The sequence below is a fragment of the Staurois parvus genome, unplaced genomic scaffold (genome assembly GCF_062004578.1).
Source record: "Staurois parvus isolate SC_StPar_1 unplaced genomic scaffold, SC_StPar_1.0 ptg000071l, whole genome shotgun sequence".
Taxonomy (NCBI): Eukaryota; Metazoa; Chordata; class Amphibia; order Anura; family Ranidae; genus Staurois; species Staurois parvus.
This window is the reverse complement of record NW_028317867.1, coordinates 5,107,148-5,133,187: the sequence shown is the minus strand read 5'-3', so window position 1 is coordinate 5,133,187 and position 26,040 is coordinate 5,107,148. Positions and strand designations below refer to the sequence as shown.

Genomic DNA, 26,040 nt, shown 5'->3' with positions numbered 1-26,040 from the left:
ACACTGGTACTGACTAGTATACCAACTTTTCTCTTCTCCTTCAGTCTCTCTACTTTATTCAGCTAACGTGACCTCAGTGCTGACGGGGCAGGTGAGGGGCAAACAAAGACCCCCCACATGTCCTCCTTTCAACTTATGACATCATCTGCTTTTAGGACACCAGCAGCTGACTTGTATGATGCCCAAGCTTGTAATGCTGCACAATAAAACCCTGTGGCTTTAACAAAAGAAAGGCAGGCTTGATCCACCTGCTGGCCTGTTAACTTTTGAGCCAGTTTTAGGCATTTTAGCAAGGCACCCCTAAAGAACCCGGAAAGGCTGGTTGAGAAAGGCTGGCCTATGCACAGTTTTTCCTAAACTTATAAAAAATTCCATCACACTCGTGTGGCCATTTATGCTTGCGAGTAGATGCAAGCAAGGACTGTGAATTGTGGAGCCATCTTCTTGCTACCAGTAGGAAATAACATCAGAGAAACATATTGGACAAGGGATTAGTAATCAGAATACCATTAGCCAAGTTGGAAACCGGTCTTGATGGATTTGTCCAACTTTGCTTTGGATACCCTCATAACATTTCACCTACCAAAAACCATAAAAGTATAAACCTTTGTACTGCAAAGACCTTTGTATTTGTGACTAGTATAAAAGCAACACAGTCCTACTCACTTACTGACCACTAGTATTCTCCTGGGGTTCAGTAGGGAGAAAAGTCATGGATGATTTCTTGGAAGTAAAAAATAACTAGAATTTTTAACACAAAACAAGCTTGTGAATTTTGCAATTTAATCCCCTGTTGAATAGAACTGGGAGTTACTTGGCCAGTTAGATATACATATCCTGTAAGAGCATAGCTCTGAACTTGATGGCAAAATATGAGAAGTTAATGAGTATAAAGAGCACTGTACACTGAGGCTGTGTAGTGTGTAAATGTAAAGAATTTAAACCAATGCCTGTTTGCTTTCTCGTACAAAGATGATATTAAGATTTTTGCTAGTCCAGCATATTTTATCTGTAAATAGAGAGATATTTCCTTAAACATAGAGCTGCTTATTTTGGCAATTGCTCAGGTTTTTTTTTTTAAGAATATCCTTAAAGGAGATTTGCATTGCCAGTTGCCTTCTAGCTAATAAGAAATAAGGAGGTTATTTGAAGTAATTTGTATAGGTCAGGAGTGGACTGGCAACTCATGGGGCCCCCGGGCAATAGGGGATCTTGGGGCCCCTGGGCAATAGGGGATCATGGGGCCCCTGTGTCCTTGCCCAAACTCAAAAAAGCCTATGAAAAAGGTACCAGGGGCATCTCATGGGGCCCCCTATTGACGGGCCCGAGTTTCCAAATGGTCAGTCTGCCCCTGGTATAGGTACATGTATGAGTGTGCATTTAGAAGCAGGCATTTTGGGTGTACAGATGTTACATTTTATATTCAGAAGAAAAACAAATAAAATAAGTGTTTGGTATTCCCAGATATTTCCGCTTTGTTGGGGTTTTATTTAGCTGTCCTCTGATGGATGATGTAAATATTTTGTTTAACAAAAGAATAATTTTCTTTTTTCTAATAAAAAAGCCCTTCAGTCATCAAGTCTCATTACTTTTTATTTTGTTAGTTGGACAATTATTTTAAATTTATATCTTTAATTATTTTGCAGGCGGCTAAACACTCTTAATAAGTGTGCGGTGATGAAACTTGAAATCAGTCCGAATAGAAAAAGGGTAAGTTTTACAAGAAGGCTTAAACCTTTGATAGCCATTTTAATGAAGAATGTAACCTCTCCATATTACGGTCAGCTAGTTAATTGGTGGTTCCCTTTACAAGTGATAATCCATTTTAGATTGAAATGCAAATTAAATGACTTGCCATGTTTGAAATCACCTTCTAATTTTACAAGAATCTTAATGAACCCTCTGTAGATAAGGGGATGTTTTAATGCAGGTTGGGAGGAGGGGTGTGAGGGAAATACACCAGGGAAAGCACAGCAGGATGATGAAAACTTCAATTCAATTGACATATAGACTATGAGCGGCTGCCAGTTAGGTGTAAAAGATAGGCAAAATTAAATATGTATGAAAATGTATGTCTTGGTTATTTCCATTGACCATTTTTTTCTGGTGAGGTGAATTGTATATAGATTGTATAAAGAACATAATCTCCTACCCCAACAATTATTGAGGCCTGTCTAACGTTCATAAAGTGTGTGATCTTGGCAATTAACATTTACATATATCTAGAGCCAACACATTTTTCTTTTAACTTTGCTTTGAGTTGGGAAACGTTAAAAACCTTGTACGTTTTGTCATCTGTGTTCCATTAGGGTGGTTTTCCTTCACTTTTAGTACTTCAGATTTAGTACAAAATCCCCTCTTAGATGGTTGTCACAGGAGCTAGTGTTACTGTTGGAAGAGTTCCATTCCAGTTCTGGTAACAACTTAGAATTTAGGATTTTCCCTCTCTTCCTGTCCTGGTATAAAGAGTCACAAGGACAAATACAGTAAATTCCCCTAATGGGAGTAGTTTGGGCTTTCGATATTTTTTTAGATGATTAGGTCATACCTTTCCTGGCTCTTCCTCTGGCTTCTAATTAAGACTAAGGTCCTAACTGTCTGTGTGTAGTTAGTTAATTTTCATGGACAAATGTATATAGTCAGTTTGTGGGTGTTTTTTTTCCTTCTTTGCATTTTCAGTCCTTCTGTTTGAATAGCATTGCATTGAAGAAAACTAGAGGTTGTTAAAGGATAAATTCACCTGTTGGAAAAAAATAATAAATGCACATTTTTTTGCAGGTAAAAAAATGTGCATTTATTATTTTTGGCCAAAGGAACATGTAAAGCATTGCACCAGTGATCAATAGATCACTGATGCCATGCAGGTATTCTGCAGACCTGTCCGAAAATCTGCTTGCCGTACGGGATGTACAAGCAAGCAGATATACTGACAGGCAGCTTCAATGAACTACCATGGCGCTCCACAGCACCGTTGTAGTTCATTGAAAACTACAAACCCACAGCTGCTAAGGCTGTTGGGACTTGCAGTTCCTTCACTCACGGACATCTGTGAATGAATGATGCGGCCATGTAGGGGGAGCCCTGCACGGTGCATTGTTTTCAAATTTGATAGTACGGGGAGAAGTTTCCCCATACTATCTGTCGGGGGGGGGGCGACGGCTATGGGAACATGTTATATATTCCACCCTAAAACCGGGTTGAACATGTAACATGTTTCCAAAGGTGAACTTATCCTTTAACAGATTACAAGAATATATCTATGCAGAAAAAAGAGATTATATAGTAGAGTTGATATTTTATAAAACTAGAAAAATCTTCAGGGCCAAATTCTGGAAAAACAAGTTTCCCTCTGTCTATCTAGTCGGCAAAAATATACCTAATTAAACAGGTTTCATTTTTTAGGTTAAAAACAGCACCAAAATTGCCCAACAGAACAAACAAATGTCAGTCACTCACATCACAGGAAAGGTTATAGAACATGCTATAGAACATATGTTTACTATGAACATCACGCTTTTTTTTTTTCTTTTTCCCCAGTTTTCATTTTTCTTTTCATTCCTGCTTACTACACAGAGTGAAGATTCAGATGAAGATGAGCCTTGTGCAATCAGTGGTAAATGGACATTCCAGAGGGATAGCAAGAGGTGGTCGAGATTGGAAGAACTTGATGTGTTTCAGGGACATAAAGCATTACTTGGAGAATCACACCAGATGGCAAATGCAGCAAGCCAAGACAGCATTCTAACAGACCTAAGTGAACACCAAGAAGTTTCTTCCATTCACAGTACCAGCAGTGACAGCCAAAGAGCACATGTTCCCAGTGAAGCAGGCAACACAAGAACAAACTCCGTTGTCAGCATATGTTCATCTGGAAACCTTTTTGCCAATGATGACTCATTTGGTAGCCTTCCATCACCGAAAGAACTTTCCAGTTTTAATTTCAACATCAAAGCAAATGAAAAGAACTCAAGGTCTAGAACAAAGAGCCTTCTAAAGAGGATGGAAAGTCTTAAAATCAAAACATCTCACAGCAAAAAGAAATCTCAGGCTAAAACTGGTATAACAATAAGCGAACCTATCTTACAAGAAGGCGTTGATGACGATAAGCTAAAACAACTCAACTGTGTTGAAATTTCTTCTCTGAATGGGAACCATATAAATGCCCCAAAAGTCCGTAAGAGGAGTATATCAAACTCCACACAGACGAGCAGTAGTAGTAGTCAGTCTGAGACTAGCAGTGCAGTCAGCACCCCTAGTCCAGTTACAAGAACACGAAGCTTAAGCGCATGCCATAAGAGAGTTGGAATGTACTTAGAAGGCTTTGATCCATTTAATCAATCAACTTTCAGTGATGTTCTGGAGCAAAACTATAAGAACCAAAGTTTTGGTGAGGATGTGTTTTTTATCCCTGATGACCACAAGCCTGGAACCTTTCCCAAAGCACTTTCTAATGGAAACTTGTCTCCTACGGACAGCAGTTCTTCTGTGAGCTGGAGAAATTGCAGTTTTCATGGACATGACTTCACAAGGGAAAACAGCGTCACCAGTGTAAACAGTTGCAAAAGTTCTTTTAGTAGCAGGAGGCGCAATTCTTGTTGTTCTGAAGGTAACCGATTGAGTATCTATGACAATGTCCCAGGCACTTTTCTGTACTCCAGTAATGGTGACATGGCTGATCTGGAAAATGAGGATATTTTCCCAGAACTGGATGACATTTTATATCATGTGAAAGGAATGCAGAGGATAGTCAATCAGTGGACAGAGAAATTTTATGATGAGGGGGATTCAGATTCTGCTCTAGACTCTGTGTCACCTTGCCCTTCTTCTCCAAAGCAGATACATTTAGAAATTGATAATGACTGCACTGTGCTTAGTGATCTGGACAGCACTGGGAACTCACTGAATGAGTGTGATGAGACAACAGTAATCCAAGGAAGGAGAGATTCTGGAGTGGCATCCTTGACCCGATCCAACAGGTGGGTGATGTTTTCATTTTCATATCTATTAGCAGTTGCCTGCTAATAGTCTAAATCATTCTATGTGTTGTATTAAGCTACTTTAAAGCTGATGTCCAGGTAGACAGCTAGATACACACATTGAATACATACAGGCTGTTTTATCTGCCAAACCTTTAAATTTCTGTCCAATTGGTTCAGAAGTTTATATGGCTCTGGTAGGGAGGAAACCTGAAATATCTCTGCTGCAGTTAAGTAACAATTACAGAGCTCTCTCCCATTCCTTGCCTGTGACTGGACAAAGAAAGGAGAAGCAGCAGATGGATGTTTGTCATTTTGCTCTTTGCTGTTATCAGCATGCTTCTGATACTGTACATCTGATTCACAAGGTGTACCTGGGCTGCAAGAGTCTGATAACCAAGTCATATTCCAGTACTTGCACTACTTGCATTTAAAAATGCCTTTAACCACTTGCCTACAGGGCACTTATACCCCCTTCCTGCCCAGGCCAATTTCCAGCTTTCAGCGCTGTCACACTTTGAAGGACAAGTGCGCGGTCATGCAACACTGTATGAAATTTTTATCTTTTTTTTTTTAGACAGAGCTTTCTTTTGGTGGTATTTAATGACCTCTGGGATTTTTATTTTTTCTTAAACCAAAAACCACTGAAAATTTTGAAAAAAAAAACGTTTTTTCTTAGTTTTGTTATACAGTTTTGTAAATAATTGATTTTTCTCCTTCACTGATGTGCGCTAAAGAGGCTGCAGTGATGGGCACTAATAGGCTGCACTGATGGGCACTGATGAGGAGGCACTGGTAGGTTGCACTGATGGGCATTGACAGGCATCACTGATGGGCACTGAAAGGCAGCACTGATACATGACACTGATATATGGCACTGATAGGCGGCACTGAATGGCACTGTTAGGTGGCACTGTTAGGTGGCACTGATGCGCACTGATAGGCAACACTGACTGGCACTGATAGGTGGCACTGATTGGCATTGATAGGTGGCATTGACTGGCACTGATGGGTGACATTGAAAGGCAGCTCAGATGGGCACTGATATGTGGCATTGATGTGGCACTGATGGGCACTGGCACGTGGCACTGATGAGCACTGACTGCTGGCACTGATGGACATTAACAGGTGGCACTTCTGGGGCCACACTGATCATCAGGGCACACTGATTTTCAGTGCCCTGATGATCAGTGTACATGTCCCCTCCGCGGAAAGCCATTTACCGGCTCTCCTCTCCTCTCCTCTCGAGCTGTCAGCGTGACAGCTCAAGAGGAGAGAAATGCCGATAACCAACATTTCCGTGTTTACATGTGATCAGCTGTGATTGGACACAGCTGATCACATGACCGAGCCGACATCTTCGGCTCTTTCCGTGATTCGTTGTGTCCGAGGGACACAGCGCACTGACGATCGCCGCGCTGCGCGCTCCCTGAGCCGCGCATGCGCGGTGAGAATGGAAGGACGTCATATGACATCCTATCAGAACGAGAGAACCACCTTGCGCCCGTCATTGTACTATATGGCGGGCGGAAGGTGGTTAATAATGTTTTAGTGAATACAGAACGGCATCAATTTGTATTTTTTATTCCTGCCTGACAATCAGCTTTAGGTATTTGGGGGCAGCTGATTCTATTTAAATACTGCATGCTTTTGACCAGCCAGAAGTGTTATGACAGGAGATTGCATTGCATTTGCCAAGTGTCTCCTCCTCCTGGTATTTCTAACCATCTATTCTTCTGCTGTATGTGGACACTTTGATTTAGCTGTGTAGGTGGAGTAAAACATAAACAAGCACAAGTTAGGAATCCCAAGTGCGGTGTCACTTCTGGTCTCAACACATGAATTTGAGGTTTGGAATAGTTTGCTGCTGTGTTTTATTTTCCTTCTTACAACTTACCTTAACCCTGGTACAGGAAAGCAGACCAGTTTGATGGCTAAATTCTCTGCCATTTTTGCAAAGATAGCCAAGAGCCAACATACCTTTGCAACTTGTTCTCCAGACTTTCGTTCCAATTGAAACAAAGTTCACACAGAGAAAGTGTAGTATCTGTTTCACATTAAAATAAACAGTCATGGAAATGTGGAATTTTGGATGTGAGCACTCCCTGCCACCCACAACATGCCTTTAGATACTAATGCTCAGATCAGTCACACTGGTAGGAAAAAGTAGAAACAACGATAGTAAATAAAGCATTGCTGTAGAACCAGCTTTGTGCTCATAGCTTTCCAGCTCAAGGACTCTCTCAAAGCAAAATGACTTTGAGTTAATGTGTACATATTTGGGTAACAATCACAAAAGGCTGTCCTTTTCTATGACATCATTAGAATTGCTGAACAGCAACAAACTACCAAAATTGTTCATACAAACAGTGGTCCGGTGTGATGAGCCTTTCACTGTGCAAACGTTTGACTGTAAAAAGTAGATCTGAAAATTATTCTGTTTAATTGCTCATAAAGAGAAAACTTGCATGGTTTGGAAGGTATACTTGCTTTACTTGGTGCTTGGTAATCCTTTCACACTGTAACAAATATAATCAGCCATTCTCCCAAGAAGAAAGTTACCTACACATGGGTAACATTAGCCTTGAATGAAGGCTAACCAGACTAAAAGCAGCTGTTTCCTATAGGGCTAATTGTAACACGCATACATATGTTGTTAAAAGTGGAAATGTTTATAATTCTCATGTGAAATATGTGAAACCAGGGTTATCTGTCAGGAAAGCATCATGACCTTGCTCACTTGACTTCCTGTTTGCAGAGCAGGAATTGATAGTGTACCGCTAGGAAGAACAAAGTGGGACCTCCTTGACGATGAACAAATTGCTTTTCCAAGTATATCTTTAGCTGTCCCTAAAAAAAAAAAAAAATAGAGAGATGGAATGTGTATGCATGATCATTTAATAGAAGCGTTGTTTTTTTGCTTGTTTGTATTTTTAGACCAATGTTAACATAAACGTGTACATTCAGATTCCCAGTACGTGTGCCTATAGAGCAGGAGAGAGAGAGAGTATGGCAGAGCATCTCTGATGCTGGTCTGTGGGGGGTTAACTGGGTGTCTGTCAATGATTGTTGATGGTCCTGCACTCCTGAATTTTGTCACCAAGAAATTGTCAGCAACAAATGCCATGATTGTGAAACCACCAACCTCTAAAGAGCGAGGGATGCAAGAGTTTAGGAATTTGGAATTTAGTAATTTGAATTGGTTTGCCACTATACTTTAAATTTTTTTAGGTATATCTCTTTCACCTAATTCACCATCAGTTGTTGGTGTTGTACATGCTGCCTACGTTCAGGCAGCCCAATTTCACCAAGGTTTTGTAATAACTTGCAGTTAGAATGCACATAACTGGAGTGCAGGAAACTGTGTTCTGCCTTATGGTGCTGTGACAGCTCAGCCCTTACTGCAATGCACTACTGGAAATGGGCCTTTGTTTTTGAGACCAAAGTGGCGCTGAGTCAAGCTAGTTTATTAAGCAGTGTAAACACCAACCATTTACAAGGCATTCTATAAATCTATGAGCAAACTATAAGCAGCTTTCTTGAAGTCTTTGAAATGAATCTGCCATGAGAGTATGGGAGGCCACCATTATTGGCCACCTTTTTGAAAATGATACTTTCCTTTCCGTGCCTATGAGTAACAGACAAGGATAAAGCATGCTGTGAATTAGAATTCTTTGTTTGTATACCTGTTTCAAGTCAGTGGCTCAGATAGCATAGACCTGAAAACAGTGGTCTCCAAACTGATGCCTGGGGGGGTGCAAATGTGGCCCTTTGCTTGCTCTTTTCTGGCCCTTGGGGAACTTTTACACCAATGATGGGGCACCATTTCTCCTTCTGATGCCATCAATGGGGTACGATTCATTTAATTATCAACAATGAAGCACTATTCCTCCCATTAAAACCAGCAATTGAACACTGATGCCGGGACATTTTCTACTTGCACTGGCCAAAGTTTGGCCCTCTAAAGCCTGAAGGACAGTAAACTGGCCCTTGACTTGGAAAGTTTGGAGACCCCTGGCCTAATACATCAGCAAGATATCCAGGTAGCCAACTGAAAGAGATATTTAGCCATTTTAGTCTCTATAATCTGTCATGACCATTTCCCTTCAAACATGCTTCAACTGAAACCTGGAACACAGAATGCTGTGGGAGCACTAGCTGTTTTAAATAAGCTGCAAGTCTCCCACAAGCTTCAAGCATTGCGGTTATGTCTACTAACAGCTTGTTTAAAGTGACAGCCAACAGTCCTGTTATGGTAACTACTCCCAAACTGGTGCTGAAGAGTGCTTGAAGGGATTCAAGAAAGCTGCTCAGTGCTTGCTGAAATCCTATTAAGTGTTAGCTGTGCACATTGCTCTTCTGATGAATGTTTCCAAGCTGAAGCCTATGTGAACCAGAGCCTACAGTGACAGCTGGTGAGAATCTTGTTGGGCATCTCTGAAACCACACACCACTGGGATGTGAGCCATTTTCTTTGTCTAAGCCAATGTGCGGCACATATGCCATTGAAAGATTGTTAGCTCCTTTTTTTTTTATGAACAGTAACTAGCTGTTCTGGTGCCTAGGATTGCTTATTGTCACTCAGGAGTTTACCCACACATTGCCAATATCACCAATGATGCCCAGATTGGTCACACCACTAGTGAGTGTTGGGACATGTCCAGCCAGCCTTTATAAACATCTGTGCCCTAGCTTGCATTCTGGTTAACTTTACTATTAACTGAAATCCAGACTGTGTTGGGAAGGATGTTCTGGAAATTCCATAGTGATCAGTCATAAGAGTGATTCATAAATGTATGCTGAGGCTTGTTAACCTAATCATGGCAAATATCCTGAGAACAGTAAGCTTCACTCACATCCTTATGTCTTTATACGCTACAGGCATAGATTCAGATGGCATAGCTTCCAAAGTTCACACCGCCCCAGCTTGAGGTCTGCATCACTGCAAATAAACTGCCAGTCAGTGACTCAAATCAATTTGCTGCAGAAGTTCTCACTTTTGAAGTTAACTGCCCTCCTGGAGAAGTACACCCCTTCAAATAAACACGGATTCAGCTGGTAAGTAAATGGTAGCTATGACATTATACACCAGGAGAGAGGGTAGGAACTACCTATTGGTCAGAATCTAATAGGCTTTAAACTGTGTTGCTTACTTCTACGGTATGAAGTTAAAAAAAGTTTACTTAATTTGCCATGTTTTTAATTTTACTGTCTGAGAAATGGCAATAATCATGTGAAATGTGTTTTGTTGTAATGGAAAGCATAGAAAATACAGTTGTTGGCGTTTTTGTTACTGGTGAAAACATTTTGGGTCTGTAGAATCTGGACTAGAGCAACTTCTATTTTAAACTCTTTAAAGTGGCGATATTGTCAAATACAAACTCTACTGACTTTGTTATAAAAGATCACAAAGGTCACAAAAGCCATGAAATACCTTTTACTGCAGAAACTGCGGCCTACCATGGCTGCTGGTCACAAGCCAAGGCATTTGTTCATTTCATATATACTACAGAAGGAATTCAGACTGGTTTTCTGTACATCACTGATCTCTGCACATTTTTTTCTTACATAACATACTGATTATTTAAAGCGGTAGTAAACCGCCAAGAAAAAAAAAATTCCCCTGAAAAATGTCATAATGTGCTAGTATGTATCGCATACTAGCACATTGTGCACTTGAAGACCAAACATATTCTATGACATTTTGTTTACAAGTTTAAATCTGTATTTTTTACTAGAAAATTACTTATAACCCCCAAACATTATATAGTTTTTTTTTTTTTTAGCAAAGACTCTAGAGAACGAAATGGAGATTGTTGCAATTTTTTGTGTCCTATGGTATTTGTGCAGCCTTTTTTCCAAAAGCAATTTTTTGGAAAAAATACACTTTAGTGAATTAAAAAAATACAAAACACACTACCCCATTTTTTTGTAAAATACGAAACAGGATGTTACAGTGAAAAAATAGATACCTAACATGTCATGCTTTAAAATTGTGCACACTTTTGGAATAGCGACAAACTATGGTACTTAAAATTTTTAAAATGTTTTACATGTTACCTGTATAGAGTTACAGAGGTCTAGCACTAGAATTATTGCTCTCGCTCGAACAATCGTGGCGCTACCTCACATGTGTGCTGCGAACAGCATTTATTTATGTGTGCGATTTACGCATGCCTTTCTCTTCTGCGCACAAGCATGATGGGATGGGGGCACCTTAAATTTTAGTGTTTTATTTTATTTTTTTTACACTGTGCCTTTAAATTAATTTTTTTTGTTTCTTTACCTTTATTCCTATTAAAAGGAATGTAAACATCCCTTGTGATAGGAATATGCATGACAGGTCCCCTTTAAGAAGAGATCTGGTGTCAAAAAGACCCCAAACCTCTTCTTTACCTTTTTTAAAAGCAAAAAAAAATTGCGGAATTTTCACTTTAAAAAAAAAAAAAAAAAAAAAATGATGTTCGAGTCCGCCATCATGATAGAGGCGATCAAAGACCAGAGACTCTTTCATCCCCGCCATCTTGAGGAGACTGCACCATTGGATCATTTCTCAGGCCAGCCGTGGTTAACGGTAAGCCTGAGAAACACCAGCAAACGGTGGAAGGGGGAACGCCCCCACTGCTACGGAAAGCAATCCAGAGGCTCAAGAGCCGCTAAGACTGGTTTCATGTGAAAGCCAGCCATCCACTGAAAACAATTGTTCAGCCATAACCCCAGTAAACCACTTAAAAAGCGCAATGTTTATATACGTATTGGGGTCTTCAAGTGCTTATGAAAGACTTACCTTAGAACAAAGCCCTCCAGCAGAGCGCTGTCACCGCTGACAAGGCTTCCATCTTCACCAAGTCTTCCTTCCTTCCAAGTTTGCGGGTTCTGGTCATTTGAGTGGCCAAGCTGCGATGACGTCACTCCCGCGCATGCGCTCGGGAGTCTCGGCCGTTCAGAGTTCTGAAGGAACAAACCTCCTTTGTTAACTCTGCTATTTTGACGGGTATGCGGTTCCTTCAAAGCGCATGTGCCGGTGATGTCATCGGCTGCAGGGACACTGAATATCTCCTAAATGGTCCATGTTTAGGAGATATTCCTTGTGCCTACAGGTAAGCTTTATTATAAGCTTACCTGGAGGTACAAGTGTCCAGTGGGAGTTTACTTCCACTATAATAAGTGTTAATGAGCAATGTTCGGTAAAGCTTCCCATACCTGTATAGACTGGGAAGCTCTATACTCTTCTTGTTGCAGGTAGGTAGTAGATTTAATCATCATCAAGAGTAATGAGAAAATGAGATAAGGGAGGTCCAGAAGAGGGCAGATGACCAATGTTGAAGACATGGGGAATAGCCCTTTAAAGTGTACCTGTGTAGTGCAAAGCAACAGGCTCATTTTCTAGATGTTTCTGCTTTCCTTCTCTTTGCTCCCCTGCCTCTCTGTTTGGGGTTGAAATCAGTACTAGATAAGCCTTGTATAAGTTGCAAACATTTTCAGTCAGAGCTTGCGCAAGGTGGAGGGCTGAACCACCCCCCCAGTTCCCACCTCTGGTGATTGGTCACTCGCGCAACCTCGCGCATGGTGGCGTCTTCCCCTATACCCAGATGTACCATTTACCAAACATGAGTATAAGCTGCTACAGGAGCCAGCATTAAAGTAAATATGTTGCTTTGCTCTGCATGGAGTCCCAATACTATTTCTTGGCCAGCCTACGAGTACTCACCTCTTTCATGCAACCATTCATTAGTTACCAACTAAACTCTCAATATCTGAAGTTAGTGTTCCATGCAAATTTTTTTTGTCATTTAGAGTAGTGGACAAAAGTACAAACGTCACATGGCCATTCAAGACCAGCTAATAAAAATGCTATCAATATTGCAAACTACATATTCTGGAACAATTAAGAAAATGTTTAAGGAAAACATGCATGCAAATATTCAGAATTTCATAACATATTATTGGTCTGTCTACACTAACGTAGTATTCGGTGGGCTGCTGTGGAATGATACGCAGTAATGTTTTGTTACTAAATAAAGCCTATTGTGTTCTATACACAATTGTCACAGATTCTTTTAAGTGTGCATAACTTGCAAATTGCTCACGGGTTTGCCAGTGGAACAATAAAACATGTAACAGTGTCCCATCTTCCTCTTCACCACAAATATGTGTAACCCACGGCATCAACGTTCAAAGTCATGATTATCTGAATTCCCAGAAAGGCGGCCATTGTCACAGCATACAGGGATTTGCAAAGAGTTCATGCATGTTTAAGATTCCCAATATGGCTCATAATGTTGTGAGATTTCACTACTTGTACAAAGGGAACATTATTCCTTTTCAGTAATTCTGGTAAAAACCTACACAACTGTCCAAGAAGAGAGAGTTCATCTAGAGTCTTTGGTTCTTTTTTTTTTTTTTTTTTTTTTTTTAAGTTGAACACTGAAGTGTTGGATGCATTTTAAATTGTTCCAAGCATAAAAGAGAATTATTGAGCATTGTTTTACTGTGACATTAGTCATGTTTCTTTCAATTGCCTTATTCCTTTTCAAAGAACTCATTTGTAGAAGTGATGTTTCTGGCTGACAGCCCCTAAAGCTTTACACCAGATTCCTGCTGCTCTGCATAGTGCTGGGTGGCAGACCTCACTTTGAGGCTTTGTTAACGACAGAGCTGGATGCACAAACCTCCTTTGTTAACTCGGCTATTTTGACTTCATGAAGAGAAGAGTGAAGAAGTGACATTATTAGGGGTCTTTCGCAGCAGGATTTATTGACTTTCCTTTTGGCTTCTGCACAGCCTTCATTATTTGCCACAGTTAATAGAACAGTATCCTCTTCTTACAAGTTTAGCTGAAACTCTGAAGCAACCTCTGAAATTAATTCATGGCCTAAATAGAATCCTGAACAATGAAATGTTTACTCAGTGCATTTTGGGGATTGTTTGATTTAAAACTGCTTCTATGCTTTCATTTTATCTTTAATTAAAGTGGTAAAGAAAGCAAAAGAAAAGAAAATCTCTTGCCTTCTTAATAGCTGGACAAAGACATTACATGGAGGTTGGGTGAGGAGGCTTATTTGTGCAAACAACCATTATAAATTCATGGTATTGAGGGGAGTTTGGCAGTGGATAAGAGGAAGCCGTGACAATCAACTGAAACCATCCAATCTGGCCAATAGACTGTTCCTCTTCTTGCTTTTTTTCCAATAACAAGAGATATGAAGATTGTATTTCTCCTTAGAATATTCATAAAGTTATTGTAGCCATATTAGTCAAAGTTGAGTTCTCTTCATGATACTTTTGTTATTTGCACTGCCATTTTTTAGGACAATCTTTCAGGAGCCTACTCCTTCATCTTAGTAGAAGTACTAATATTTGTGTATTCAGACATCCCTGAAAGCCTGTTCTGTAGATTTAACTGTTAGCGCATATAAATAAAGTGTCACGGACAGTACTCGCAACATTAAATATTCTTAGTGATTTTGCCTTACTTAGGTTAGTATGAATTCCAATTTTTAAATGTGCGTTTCTTGTGTAATCTAACATTTGCTTTTCTGTTACACAGGGCTGTACCAAAGTTTATGAAACGGGTTAGAGTTCCAGACTATAAGGACAAGAACGTTTTTGGTGTTCCACTTACGGTCAATGTACAGAGGTTTGGTCAGCCATTGCCGCAGTGCATACAGCAAGCTATGCGCTACCTGCGTAGTCAGTGCTTGGACCAGGTGTGTCTCATGGGGCATTATTAGTAGGGTTGTTATTTCCTTTAAGTCTACATAGGAATTCCCGTAAACTGTTGCTTTTTTCTTAAAGGTGGGGCTGTTCCGAAAATCGGGAGTTAAGTCTCGGATCCTGGCATTGCGAGAGATAATTGAGAACAATGCTGATGGGTCCTTATATGAGGGGCAGTCTGCCTATGATGTGGCTGATATGCTGAAGCAGTATTTCAGGGATCTACCTGAACCTCTACTCACCAACAAACTCTCTGAAACCTTTCTGCAAATATATCAATGTGAGTAGTTGTTTTTGTTAATAAAACATTTTCTGAGAGATTGACCAAGCATTTGTGCAAATAACTACAACAAATACATTTTTGACTCCAGAGCTGACAGTGATATAAATAAAACTTGGCCTTTAGAATACATCCCTATCTAGGTTGCCCCTAGACAGGTGGTGGGACCTGTCTACCATGCACAGCAGTATTGCTACAACTATAGATTGTATATGTGATGAACATTTCATTCTATTTTCTCCATGATAAAGGGAGGGATTGGTTCTATAAAGGTGGAAAATGTAGTAGTAACCAATTCTGATTGAAAGGAGCACTCATCACCCTCCTTGGCTAAGCCCTATATTGGTGATCCTCACTTGATTGTCATAGGTGATTTCTTGAGCAAAAGCAAGTTAAAAAACACTATTGGAATAACATAATATAAGGACATTTACTGACCTTCTTTGCCAGAGGAGAGTACTTTTACACTTGACACCCTGACAAAATATAGCTATGCCCTCCTTTCCCATACACTATGGTGGTTACGCACAGCTTGCATCTAGTATATAAATCTTTTCAGCCTTAATTTTTTCCTAGTTCGAATAGCTCCATTATGACATGCTAAGTGAGAGCTGCCATAGATTTATTTTTTTTTATTTATTTTTTAAGACATCGCTTTGTGAATGGAAACTATTGTATTAGCTCGACAGTGCTACATGCATGGTATATTGTTGTGCACAGCTGTATACATGATGTGTTCTTCTACATTGATTTTTTTGTGGTTTTTCTTTGTAGATGTTCCAAAAGATCAGCGTCTCCAGGCAATCAAGGCTGCCATTATGCTGTTGCCTGATGAGAACAGGGAGGTTCTGCAGACTTTCTTGTACTTCCTGAGCGATGTTGCTGCAGCTGTGGATGAAAACCAGATGACACCCACCAATCTGGCTGTGTGTTTGGCTCCTTCTCTGTTCCACCTCAATACTCTGAAGAGGGAGAACTCCTCTCCTAGGTATGTTATTAACATCACCTTTCTTTCGGTTTGTCCAGCAATGTATTTTGGTAGCCTCTTCCCACAGAATAGCTGCCTCCAATAACAGAGATGGATAGAACGTTGAAGCAGCTGCAGAGAGGCATTGCATTAAAACCAAATGCACCCGTGAAGTGTTACAGTTTAGCATATAATTGCGACAGTAACACCTACTTTCATGACTTTGATGTATAATAGAACTGGCTTGACTTTTTGAGCTGTAGAAATTTATATTTTTCCAAACGATGCAATGCTAGCAGAGCTTTACTATAAAGTTTGAATCAATTGTTAAAAATATTTTTTAAGTTCTTTACAGAGCACTAAAAAGATACAGGTTTGTTTAAAAGGGTTCTAAAATTGCTTTAACACATGGTAACCAAGCAGATATAGTTTTGTTTTTTTATCATTTGTTTACAATAAACTGATAATCTAGTTGCTGTAGTTTATTGTATTTTGCACTACCTTATTACAGTAAATTAATCTATCAATCTACCAGAAGGGTCAGATCTTCATATTTTTAATAAGATAATGGACAGTTTTTTCCTGTGTTTGGAACTGGAAAATAAAAGTGAAGTGTGCTCTTTTAATATTTTATTATTTCAATTATTAACTGACAAGCAAATGGGCACTGTCTACTCTGGGAGAGGCTTAGTGCTCAGTTCACCCAAGCACATAACATTCTCCCCCCCCCCCCCCCCATCCCCCCAAAAAGGTTAAGGCCTTCCATCCCCACATACACGCATGTATGAATGTAAATGCATCCGTCGGGGGCACCTACATGTTACATATTGCTGTGCACACCAGAGTAAGAGCAACAATACTACCACAAGACCACCTCCATAACACTAAACTGATGATCTGTAGGAACTTTTGAAGCATCGCCTATAGAAAATGTAGGGTACTGAAGTTTGTTGCTATTTCACGGGCACACAAAATTTAGGTTTGGCATCTATTTACTCGGTGCATCCTCATCTTTTATATTTTACCAAAAAGTGTTTTTATTGCATTTGTTTGCCTTTAAATTCACTTAAGTGATTTTTACTAAACATTTTGCCTTTGCGGTAATATCGTGTGACATAATAAATTGGAACTGCCAATATTTTATTCTCTAGGGTGTCTGCTTTCAGAAAATATATAATGTTTGGGGGTTCCGTGTAATCTTCAGGCGTAAAATGATTTTTTAAAATGTGTGCAAAAAATGCAAAAACTGCTCTGGCAGCAAAAGGGTTAAGTTATGATTTAGAAATGGATTGGGTTATTGGTCTCTGCACATTCTATTTCCCCCCATTGTGTACTGGCTTATTGAAGTAACTGATTGGTTATCTGTATTGGTCACAATATATTAACTTTACCTTTTGTGTATACATTGTTGCAGGGTCATGCAGAGGAAACAAAGCTTGGGGAAACCTGATCAGAAAGACCTGAATGAAAACCTTGCTGCCACCCAAGGCCTGGCACATATGATTGCCGAGTGCAAGAAACTTTTTCAGGTACCAGCTGTCACTTTGTGTTCAGGGTTGCTATGATCTTTGTAGCATATTGTATAACTGCAAATTAATACCATCCCCTGCTTTCTGATTCCTTCCTAAACCTGCATGCCCAGTCACCAGAATTCAGCGTTAGAGTTTGTTTTTCATTTTCTAAACCCGTTTCTTCCATTCTGCTTACATAATGGCTTAAAAGTCTTGGATTAACTGAATTGTTGCATTGTTATGCAATACTACACACCGTACACTGTCCAATACTTTTCCCTGTGTACTCATAATAATCGTATGTCAGTGATTTATTAAGTATGTTCTCAATCTTTTCCTAAACACATTAAATCTTTACAACTGTGTTATTGTTAGATGGCTTAGCTAATCTGGCCTTGATTTATTTCCTTTTTTCCATCCTAGATTCCTGAAGAAATGAACAAGTGTCGTAATTCATACATGGAACAGGACCTCAGGCCAGTTTGCCTGGATGAGCTGGTCAATGGGAATAACGAGGGGTTCTGTGACTATCAGGCTTTCCTTCAGGAGGGCATCGATAGCTTGCTGAAGGACGCCAAGGACAAGTTTAAAGGCTGGATCAGCTGCTCCACATCAGAACAGGCTGACCTTGCCTACAAAAAAGTGAGTCATGCTTCTTAAACTTTGGAATTAAAGTACACCTGATCCTGTATGTGTCAGTAGTACATCTAGTATCATCTAAAAATGAAAAGGCACCCTGTAGCCAACATTGCAGCCCCTATTTGCAATAAGCACAATTTTTCTTTGTGAGGAGTCTTCAGCCCTTCTTGGGTTTTCAAGGATACATTCAACTTTTGGGGGAAAAAAATACATGCACATTATTTTTTTTGTAGGCAAAGAAAAAATGTGTATTTGTTGTTCTATTTCTCATGAGCTTGCAGAGCATTGTACGCAGTGGATCACAGGTGCAATGTCACACTCCTGCAGACACTTGCTACAACTTTCAGCCCTTACCTCTGTATGGGCTTTCTGCTTGACAGCTGTGGGAAGTGTCAATGAACTATAAGGGTGCTCATCATCACCCTTGCAGTTCAGTTAGAACTACAAGCCATCTGGAGAGAGGATCCCCCAAAGGGGAGGAGGGGCATCATGGGGGTGCAAGGTGGGGGGGGGGGGTCAGTATGAATGTATGAATTCTTGAAGCATGATACACGTTACACCCTAAATATAAGTGTAATGAGTAACATGCTCTGAAAGGTGAACTTACCCTTCAGTGTCATGTCCCTCCTTTATCTGTAAAGTGGTTACAAACTCTCACCCTGTTTTTCGGGATAAGCAAGTTAAAATCCACCAAGCACCATCATCATCATCATCATTTAGGTTTGTAATAAGTGTGATAGACAAGCACAACTAGGAATTGTGGTGAAGATTTCTTTCCACTGGAGCTCACAAGAGAATAATATGATAACATATAATCTATTCTCCAAGCAACTATGCAAAACAATGCTGGGTTTATAAGGGGACAAAAGGTACAACTGCCCTGGGCCTCCCTGCAAGAGGGCACCCCAGACTTCCTTTACAAAAAAAGAAATGTATTTTCCCTCGAGACTTCAGCAATGTGTTCATTGAGGAAATTGTCCAGTTTTGCAGCCTTTGGCAAGCTTCGGTCATGTCTCACTCCATCTCAACAGGCAGTTTTATCACAAGATGAAGGGCTTGCTTATACCTTTCCAGGTGTTTATGTAGCTCTTAAAAAATGCTTAAACATGATAGTCAGTAGTTCGGGAGAAAGGTCATTTTGCAAGTTGGCACTGATAAAAAAATTATCTGAGAACCTCAATGACCCCTGAAAGACTAAGTGCTCTGTGCCTACTGGCTGTCAAGAACAGTGTCCTCAAGATGATACAGTATGATGAGTTTGTTTAAGATCTTGCAGTTGCTAAGATGCAGATGTTAAGTGCAGACTTTTTATAAATATTGTAGTGTGATGCACAACTGTGATGTATGACTTGCCAGTTCCAATTACCTGCATAATGTGTATTCTTAAAGTCAATAAAATCGAGAAAAAAAAAGATCAGTGACAAATTTTAGAATTCATTTTAGTTAGCTTTTTTATTTGTCGTATACTGTCATTTCTATGTTGACGGGGCACGGAACTTGTGCCCCGGGCCCCCCAAGATCTGAATTCGGCACTGATGCAACACCTTAATGCCAGTTTAAATGCCATTCATATTCATGACACCCGTTTCTGTTTCTGTAGACCTAATTCATAATCTGTTGCTAACGTTTTAACTTTTTGCTTTGCTATTTCTCCCCAAGTACATTTCATATCTATCGTAGTGTATCTACCATAGTGTAGAATGGATTACTGATAGTTATGTAGTGACTTGTCTCACCAGCATCGTACAGTTTACAGTCATTGAGTAAGTTGTTCCCCAATTGCTTACCACCATGTATTTATTTCTCAGGTCCCTGATGGCCCTCCCCTTCGGCTGTGGAAAAGCACTATCGAAATTGCAGCTCAGCCAGAGGATGTTTTGCAGCGCCTACTGAAGGAGCAGCATCTATGGGACGAAGATCTGTTGGACTCAAAAGTTGTAGAGACTTTAGATGAGCACACTGACATTTATCAATATGTACAGAACAACATGGCTCCACACCCAGCTAGAGACTTTGTTGTTTTAAGGTGAGTGTAGACAAAACCAAACAATTTTGTTGCACATCCAGTATCTAGTTGTCCATGAATGATTATCTGTAGACAAATAAACAGGCCACAAAAAAAAGTGTCAGTATATACCTGCTATGAGACATATGTGACTTAGCGTTTCAGTACTAAGTTTTTTTTATATTGCTATGTCCATTGAGTTTCAAGTTTTGTTAATGTATTTAAAAAAAATAAGTCATTTTATTCTAGTGTATTAAGAATTATTAAAATTAATAAATATGCTTGCTTTAATTTCTACAGATCATGGAGAAGCAATTTACCAAAAGGAGCTTGCATACTACAGCTTATATCAGTCGATCATGAACAAGCTCCTTTACTTGGAGTAAGAGTCAATATACTTCAGTCCAAATACCTCATTGAGCCTTGTGGCACGGGCAAATCCAAGCTTACCTACCTGTGCAGAGCTGATCTGAGGTAAGCACCACTTAGTACATGTCTAGTCACCCAACTAAGGGGTTTTTTTTTACTTTTAAAGTGGAAGTAAAGTCCACTTTTTAACTTGTATCTACAAGTAAGCCTATAATAAGGCTTACCTGTAGGTACATTGAATATCTCCTAAATTTACACCGTTTAGGAGATATTCACACAGGATGCAGCCAGTGACGTCACTGGGTGCCCTCTGAAGGGACAGAATACCCGTACCGTACCTTCAGAATTCCATGCTGGATTTCCTGCATGCATACATGGGAGTGATGTCATCAAGACTCCGGCTATTCATACAGCTGGAGCCATGGAATCCAGAAGGAAGACCAGGTAAAGATAGAAGCACTGGGAAGCCATGACAGCTCTGCACTGGAGAGCTCCACGTGCAGCTAAGTCCGTCATAATGTGCTAGTATGTGGTGCATATTAGTACATTATGACTTAAACCTGCAGGGGGCCTAATTTTTTTTGTTATATTTTGTGGTGGTTTACTCAGCTTGAATGGCTGGTAGGAATCGCACAGTGTTCAGTATATCAAGAAGGCTTTTATCATATCGGAAAAAGAAAACGCTCTGGTGTGGTACTCTTCATAGTCTTGGTACAAGCTATATGTCACCCTCTACTATATACTAGTTTGCATTCAAAAGAAATTCCATGAAGAAATCTGCAAGGGTTCTGAAAGATTTATTAGCATTAGCTGTGTTCAAGCAAAATCAAATTGCATTCTTTTCAAGAATGATGTAACAAATTTTCACTTTTGTTAGCAGTCATTTGTCTCCAAGGGGACATACTATTTAAAAAAAAAATGACTGAGTTATTCTTGTATTTGTTTGGCACTTCAAGCTATATGAATGAGACTTCCTTAGACTGTCTTTCACTCTGTCCACATGACTAGGCTTGTCACCAGCATCCCTCATCACATGCTTCACCTCCTGAGTACCTTCTGTATGTTCAGACTGTCTATGTCAAGATATTAGCTGCACTCTCTTCTGGAATCCTGTTAGGATTCAGTGATGTGGTGTATGTGTTGATGGCCAGCAGAATATGTTTAAAGGTTATTTCAACTTTTGCTGTAAATTTTGAAAAAAAATAATTATATGCGTGTGTTCCTATTCACACAGTAGTCCTAAAAAAGAAAAATGATTTCTTACCTTTTAAGATGTAAAAGGTGTCGTGGCTGATTCCAAAACTGGATATACACATATCAAAATTCAGCTGGTTTAGCAGAAACCAGACACATTAGGGTTTATTTACTAAAGCTGGAGAGTCCAAAATCAGACTCCCTTCTGCATAGAAACCAATCAGCTTCCAGGTTTCATTGCCAAAGCTTCATTGAACAAGCTGAGGTTAGAAGCTGATTGGTTTCTATGCAGAAGGGAGTCTGATTTTGGACTCTCCAGCTTTAGTAAATAAACCCCATTGTGATCCTCCTTTTTCAACATAAGCCTATTAGACCAAAATCTGTTGAATGGTCCTGCTGGAAAACCAGCATTCAATCAGTTGCTGCAGCCATTAATACACTGAGTAGTGTATTTCGACAGGGAAAGGTGAAGTACAGACTAAGCTATTCCTCATTAACATACAATGCAGGAGAGTGGTTTCTAAATTTTGAACCCATTACAACTGTTAATGAAGAACTGTTAGCACAGAACAAAGCAAGGAGAACATGTAAGGATTTTTAAGCAAATATGAATATTTTAAATTATGATTTATTAATGGGAACATGTAACAGATAAAAATGTTTATCCCTGTTTGGTTTCAAAAGTGGAAATCCACTTTAAAGCTCAGCAGAAATGTATAATGCATCAATCACAATATGCTTAGACCTCCCCAATCACAAGGCACAACTACCTCTTAAAAAAAATATTTTAGTATTTCCATACCCAGCTATAATTATTAAAATGTATCAGCAGAATAACTGTGCAAGAAATGATCCTTCTCTTCTGGATCAGTTAAATTATAAATATAACAATTTATTTTAATGATTACAAAGCTGCATTAATTTGTGTTTTATATCTAGAATTCAGCTTTAAATTTTATATATTTTTTTTTAATTTGTTTATTTTTCATGCTAGCTTGGTAAATGATTAAATACATTAAACATGCAGATTTTAATCAGACCTCTTCTTTCATGTTTCAGGGGCCACATGCCAGAATGGTACAATAAAGTTTTTGGACAGTTATGTGCTGCAGAAGTAGTTAGGATTCGAGACTCGTTTATCAATCCACAACCAGAAAGCAATAACGGGAAGTCAAGGTGACGTCGCACAGTTGTCTCAACAGGGTTCCGAAGAAAGTGAAATGAAAGATGACAGGACAAAATAGAAGATCCTGGACTTTTGAAAGTTGCTTGGAAAAAAGTCAAATCCAAGAAAAGAAGCTGCTTTTGTCTTTTATGGTGCTTAGTGCCATGGACTAGAATTCATCAGCCTTTAGGCTACCATCATATATCATCCTATATGTGTTAGTACATATCAATTGACTGCTTCTGAGAAGCAAGAGGATTTTATTGGAAAAGTATGTATTGTTAAAATAATGCCACATTCCTATATGCAGTTATCTTGTATATTGTCATTGTGTTAATTATTAAGCATACTGAGGGACTGGTGTATCCACTGGAATAATTGGTACTTATGCTTCTATGCATATCTATATACTTTGTATGTTCAGAAGAGAAATATTTGCACAGTGAACATGTGTGAATGTGTGTCCCCCTTGTGAATTTAGTCCAGTCATCTAGTGTCTGGTACACTGATAGATTACTTGTAATGGTTTTAATCTCAGGTTTCGTTGTATTGGTTAGAGTTATGAAAGTGACCAAACTATCCTTTCTGTATGACACAAGTCTGATGCACATTTGCTAATTGCTGTTGTTTAAATTTCATCTTGGGATCCCTTGCCAGAGCCGTCTTGCTATTCCATATCAGGACTGTGAACACTCTTTAAGTTGCATATACAGTATAACTATAATATGAACTGACACTTTAGTTTTTTTCATTGCACGATAAACCCATGCTTGCCAACAATCAAACCTAGTGAAACCATGCTTACCTTTGGTTTACTAACTGAATTAATGCAGTGATGCAGAGTGCAGATATGCACAACAGACATCTAGAATATATCATTTGTCTTCTGATAGAAATCTTACTGTTTGCCAAATGTGGCTGGGCTCTACACATTGTTGCTATTATTGCCATTGGCACTGCTTTACTGAATTGGCACATCTGGGAACATTTTATATGTGAATAGACAACCTCCATTCAATTCCATATTTAATTAGCCTAAGTTATATATTTTATTTTTTTTTTTTTTTTTATCTCTGGCCACAGTTCATCTCACTTGGTATCCAGGATGTGACAGATCTATGGCTTCTTAGCATCATTCTGCATGTGGTGTAAAACCCAAGTTCCTGGCGGCACACAGGTGTCGGTGGTTTCACTGAAGGCCTGTTTGACTGATCAGAGGTTCTGACCTTGTTTTTAACGCACAAAACCCCCATACTGACTTAGGACACTTAGTCACTAAGTCTAACTCTTGCCAAAGTTGTAATAGAGTGGGAAAAGGTTAACAATCTGACAACTCTTCATAGATGTACAATATGTGTCCCAAATTGAGGAGTTGTCTCTTCACATCTTGACTTTTGACAGGTGTCATGACAGAGGATGAGTAAATCACTTTAAAGGGGGTAGTAAGTTTTAAAATGTTTCTATTAAAGTAGGAAACAATAATTAATGTAGGAAACAATTTGTGAACTAGTCAATTTATTATTGTTTTTGTCCCCACTTGGGGAGATTTTCCCTCCCTGTCCTGGCTATTGTAATGGGGAAAAATAAATTCCCTCAAGTGTGATTGAAAACAGGAATTGCAGCACTTTTAAAAATCTGCTGGCTTATAAGGGGTTAAGTTCAGCAAGATGCATGCTACCTTATGGTCTTATCTCTTTTAATTATTATTTACTTTTTTTTTTCCCAATGCCCTTTTGCTGTCCATTCACAGAATGCTTTGTAAGCCAACAACATGAATATTGGCAAGTATGGGTGAAGCATTACAAACCGCTTATCTATTTATATGAGGTTAATGTTTATTGTGCTAAAATTAGGCTCAGCAAGGCAAAGGCTTATTAAGAGTAGAGCTGGACATGTCCCGAAGTAAGGTAGGCAATGCCCCTTATAAATTTTGGCTGTCTTCTAAATATTTTAAGCCTTTTATATAGCTGTAGATTGTCAGTAGGAGTACAAGATATTCCCTAGTTTCTCCTAAGTGTTTGTTGGCCTTCAGATAGGCCATACTGGCTAGTGAGTGCTATACTCTTTTCTTATTTCCAATTTAGATACTTTTATGGGGTTGCTTGTATTAATAGCGGCTGTATTTGCTAAGCTGAAATATACCTTTTAACGTGCAGCAAATACTGGGGTAGCGGAGGGCTGAATAAAGTGGGAGGAGGCTCTGGATGTGGGAGGAGCCACTGAGCTATATTGTACAGGTAGAAGAGGAATGTTGAAACTTTAAGGTAATTTAATTGTATGCAGACTGAACAGAGAACCTTGGTGAATGAAAGTTGTTGCCGTGTTTTTACCATTGTCAGTATTAATTGAAATACTTTTTAATGAAGAATTTTGTTTTATGTAACAGGCAAAATAATAGTGTTTTCATTATCAGTGTTTCCATATATATCATAAATATCTAAACCTTGTATAGGCATTGTAATCTTTTTGACTGTATAAAAGCCTCGCTGTACATACCACTTTAATGTTATGTGTAATGTTCAGTATAGTAAATGCATGGCAAAGGTAATTATTTAAGATATACTTGTATTTATACCTCAAATATGTTTCATTTTTGTACCTGGATACATTCCCTCAATTTTAAATATGCTAAACATGATAAGCATTAACGTGAAAGAGCATAGAGAATAGATTTATATCTTGATGCATATGTCTTTATCAAATATAGCCAAATGCACTATTAAATGTCTCAAATGAAGCTTTTTTGTGTTTTTTATTAAGTCAAACCATGCTACAGGAGAGATTGCTGGGTACATTTTTAGTGAGAGTTTTACAAATACACAGTAAAGCAGATCTATCAGTTACTTTACAAGAGTGGACAGCTGTGGCCCTCCAGCTGTTGCAGAACTACAAGTCTCATCATCCCTCTGCAATTCCACAACAGCTAGAGGGCCAGACTTGCTCATCCCAGCTTTACAACCTTAATAGATTTCTGACATGTCACAGCAACATATAACTTCCAAAAGCCATATCTTTTTATGAGGAAAAAACCTACCAGTGCAATGAATGGCATGTGAGGAGCATTAGGGAAGAATGATGGTACTAGTCTGCAGACAAAAGCAATGTATTTTCATCAATCTCCCTTCCCCCCACTGATCACTCACTGGGGATGGTTTAATTTTTTGTCAGTTTACAAGGTGAGAGGCTACAAAGGACATTACATTGATTCTAAAGGCTT

At 39.2% G+C, this 26,040-nt stretch overlaps 1 protein-coding gene across 1 annotated transcript in view; it reads left to right on the top strand.

Annotated features, from left to right (window-relative positions):
• DLC1 (DLC1 Rho GTPase activating protein) overlaps positions 1-25,560 on the top strand; it is a 437,897-nt gene extending 412,337 nt beyond the window's left edge. Inside the window, exons 7-17 of the mRNA XM_089669291.1 lie at positions 1,647-1,710; positions 3,574-4,976; positions 9,858-10,034; positions 14,527-14,686; positions 14,775-14,973; positions 15,748-15,961; positions 17,355-17,469; positions 17,875-18,093; positions 19,899-20,116; positions 20,396-20,569; positions 22,718-25,560. Coding sequence (XP_089525417.1) covers positions 1,647-1,710; positions 3,574-4,976; positions 9,858-10,034; positions 14,527-14,686; positions 14,775-14,973; positions 15,748-15,961; positions 17,355-17,469; positions 17,875-18,093; positions 19,899-20,116; positions 20,396-20,569; positions 22,718-22,838 — 3,064 coding nt within the window. The 3' untranslated portion in view covers positions 22,839-25,560. The remainder of the gene's footprint in view (positions 1-1,646; positions 1,711-3,573; positions 4,977-9,857; positions 10,035-14,526; positions 14,687-14,774; positions 14,974-15,747; positions 15,962-17,354; positions 17,470-17,874; positions 18,094-19,898; positions 20,117-20,395; positions 20,570-22,717) is intronic.
• The last annotated feature ends 480 nt before the right edge of the window (positions 25,561-26,040 follow it).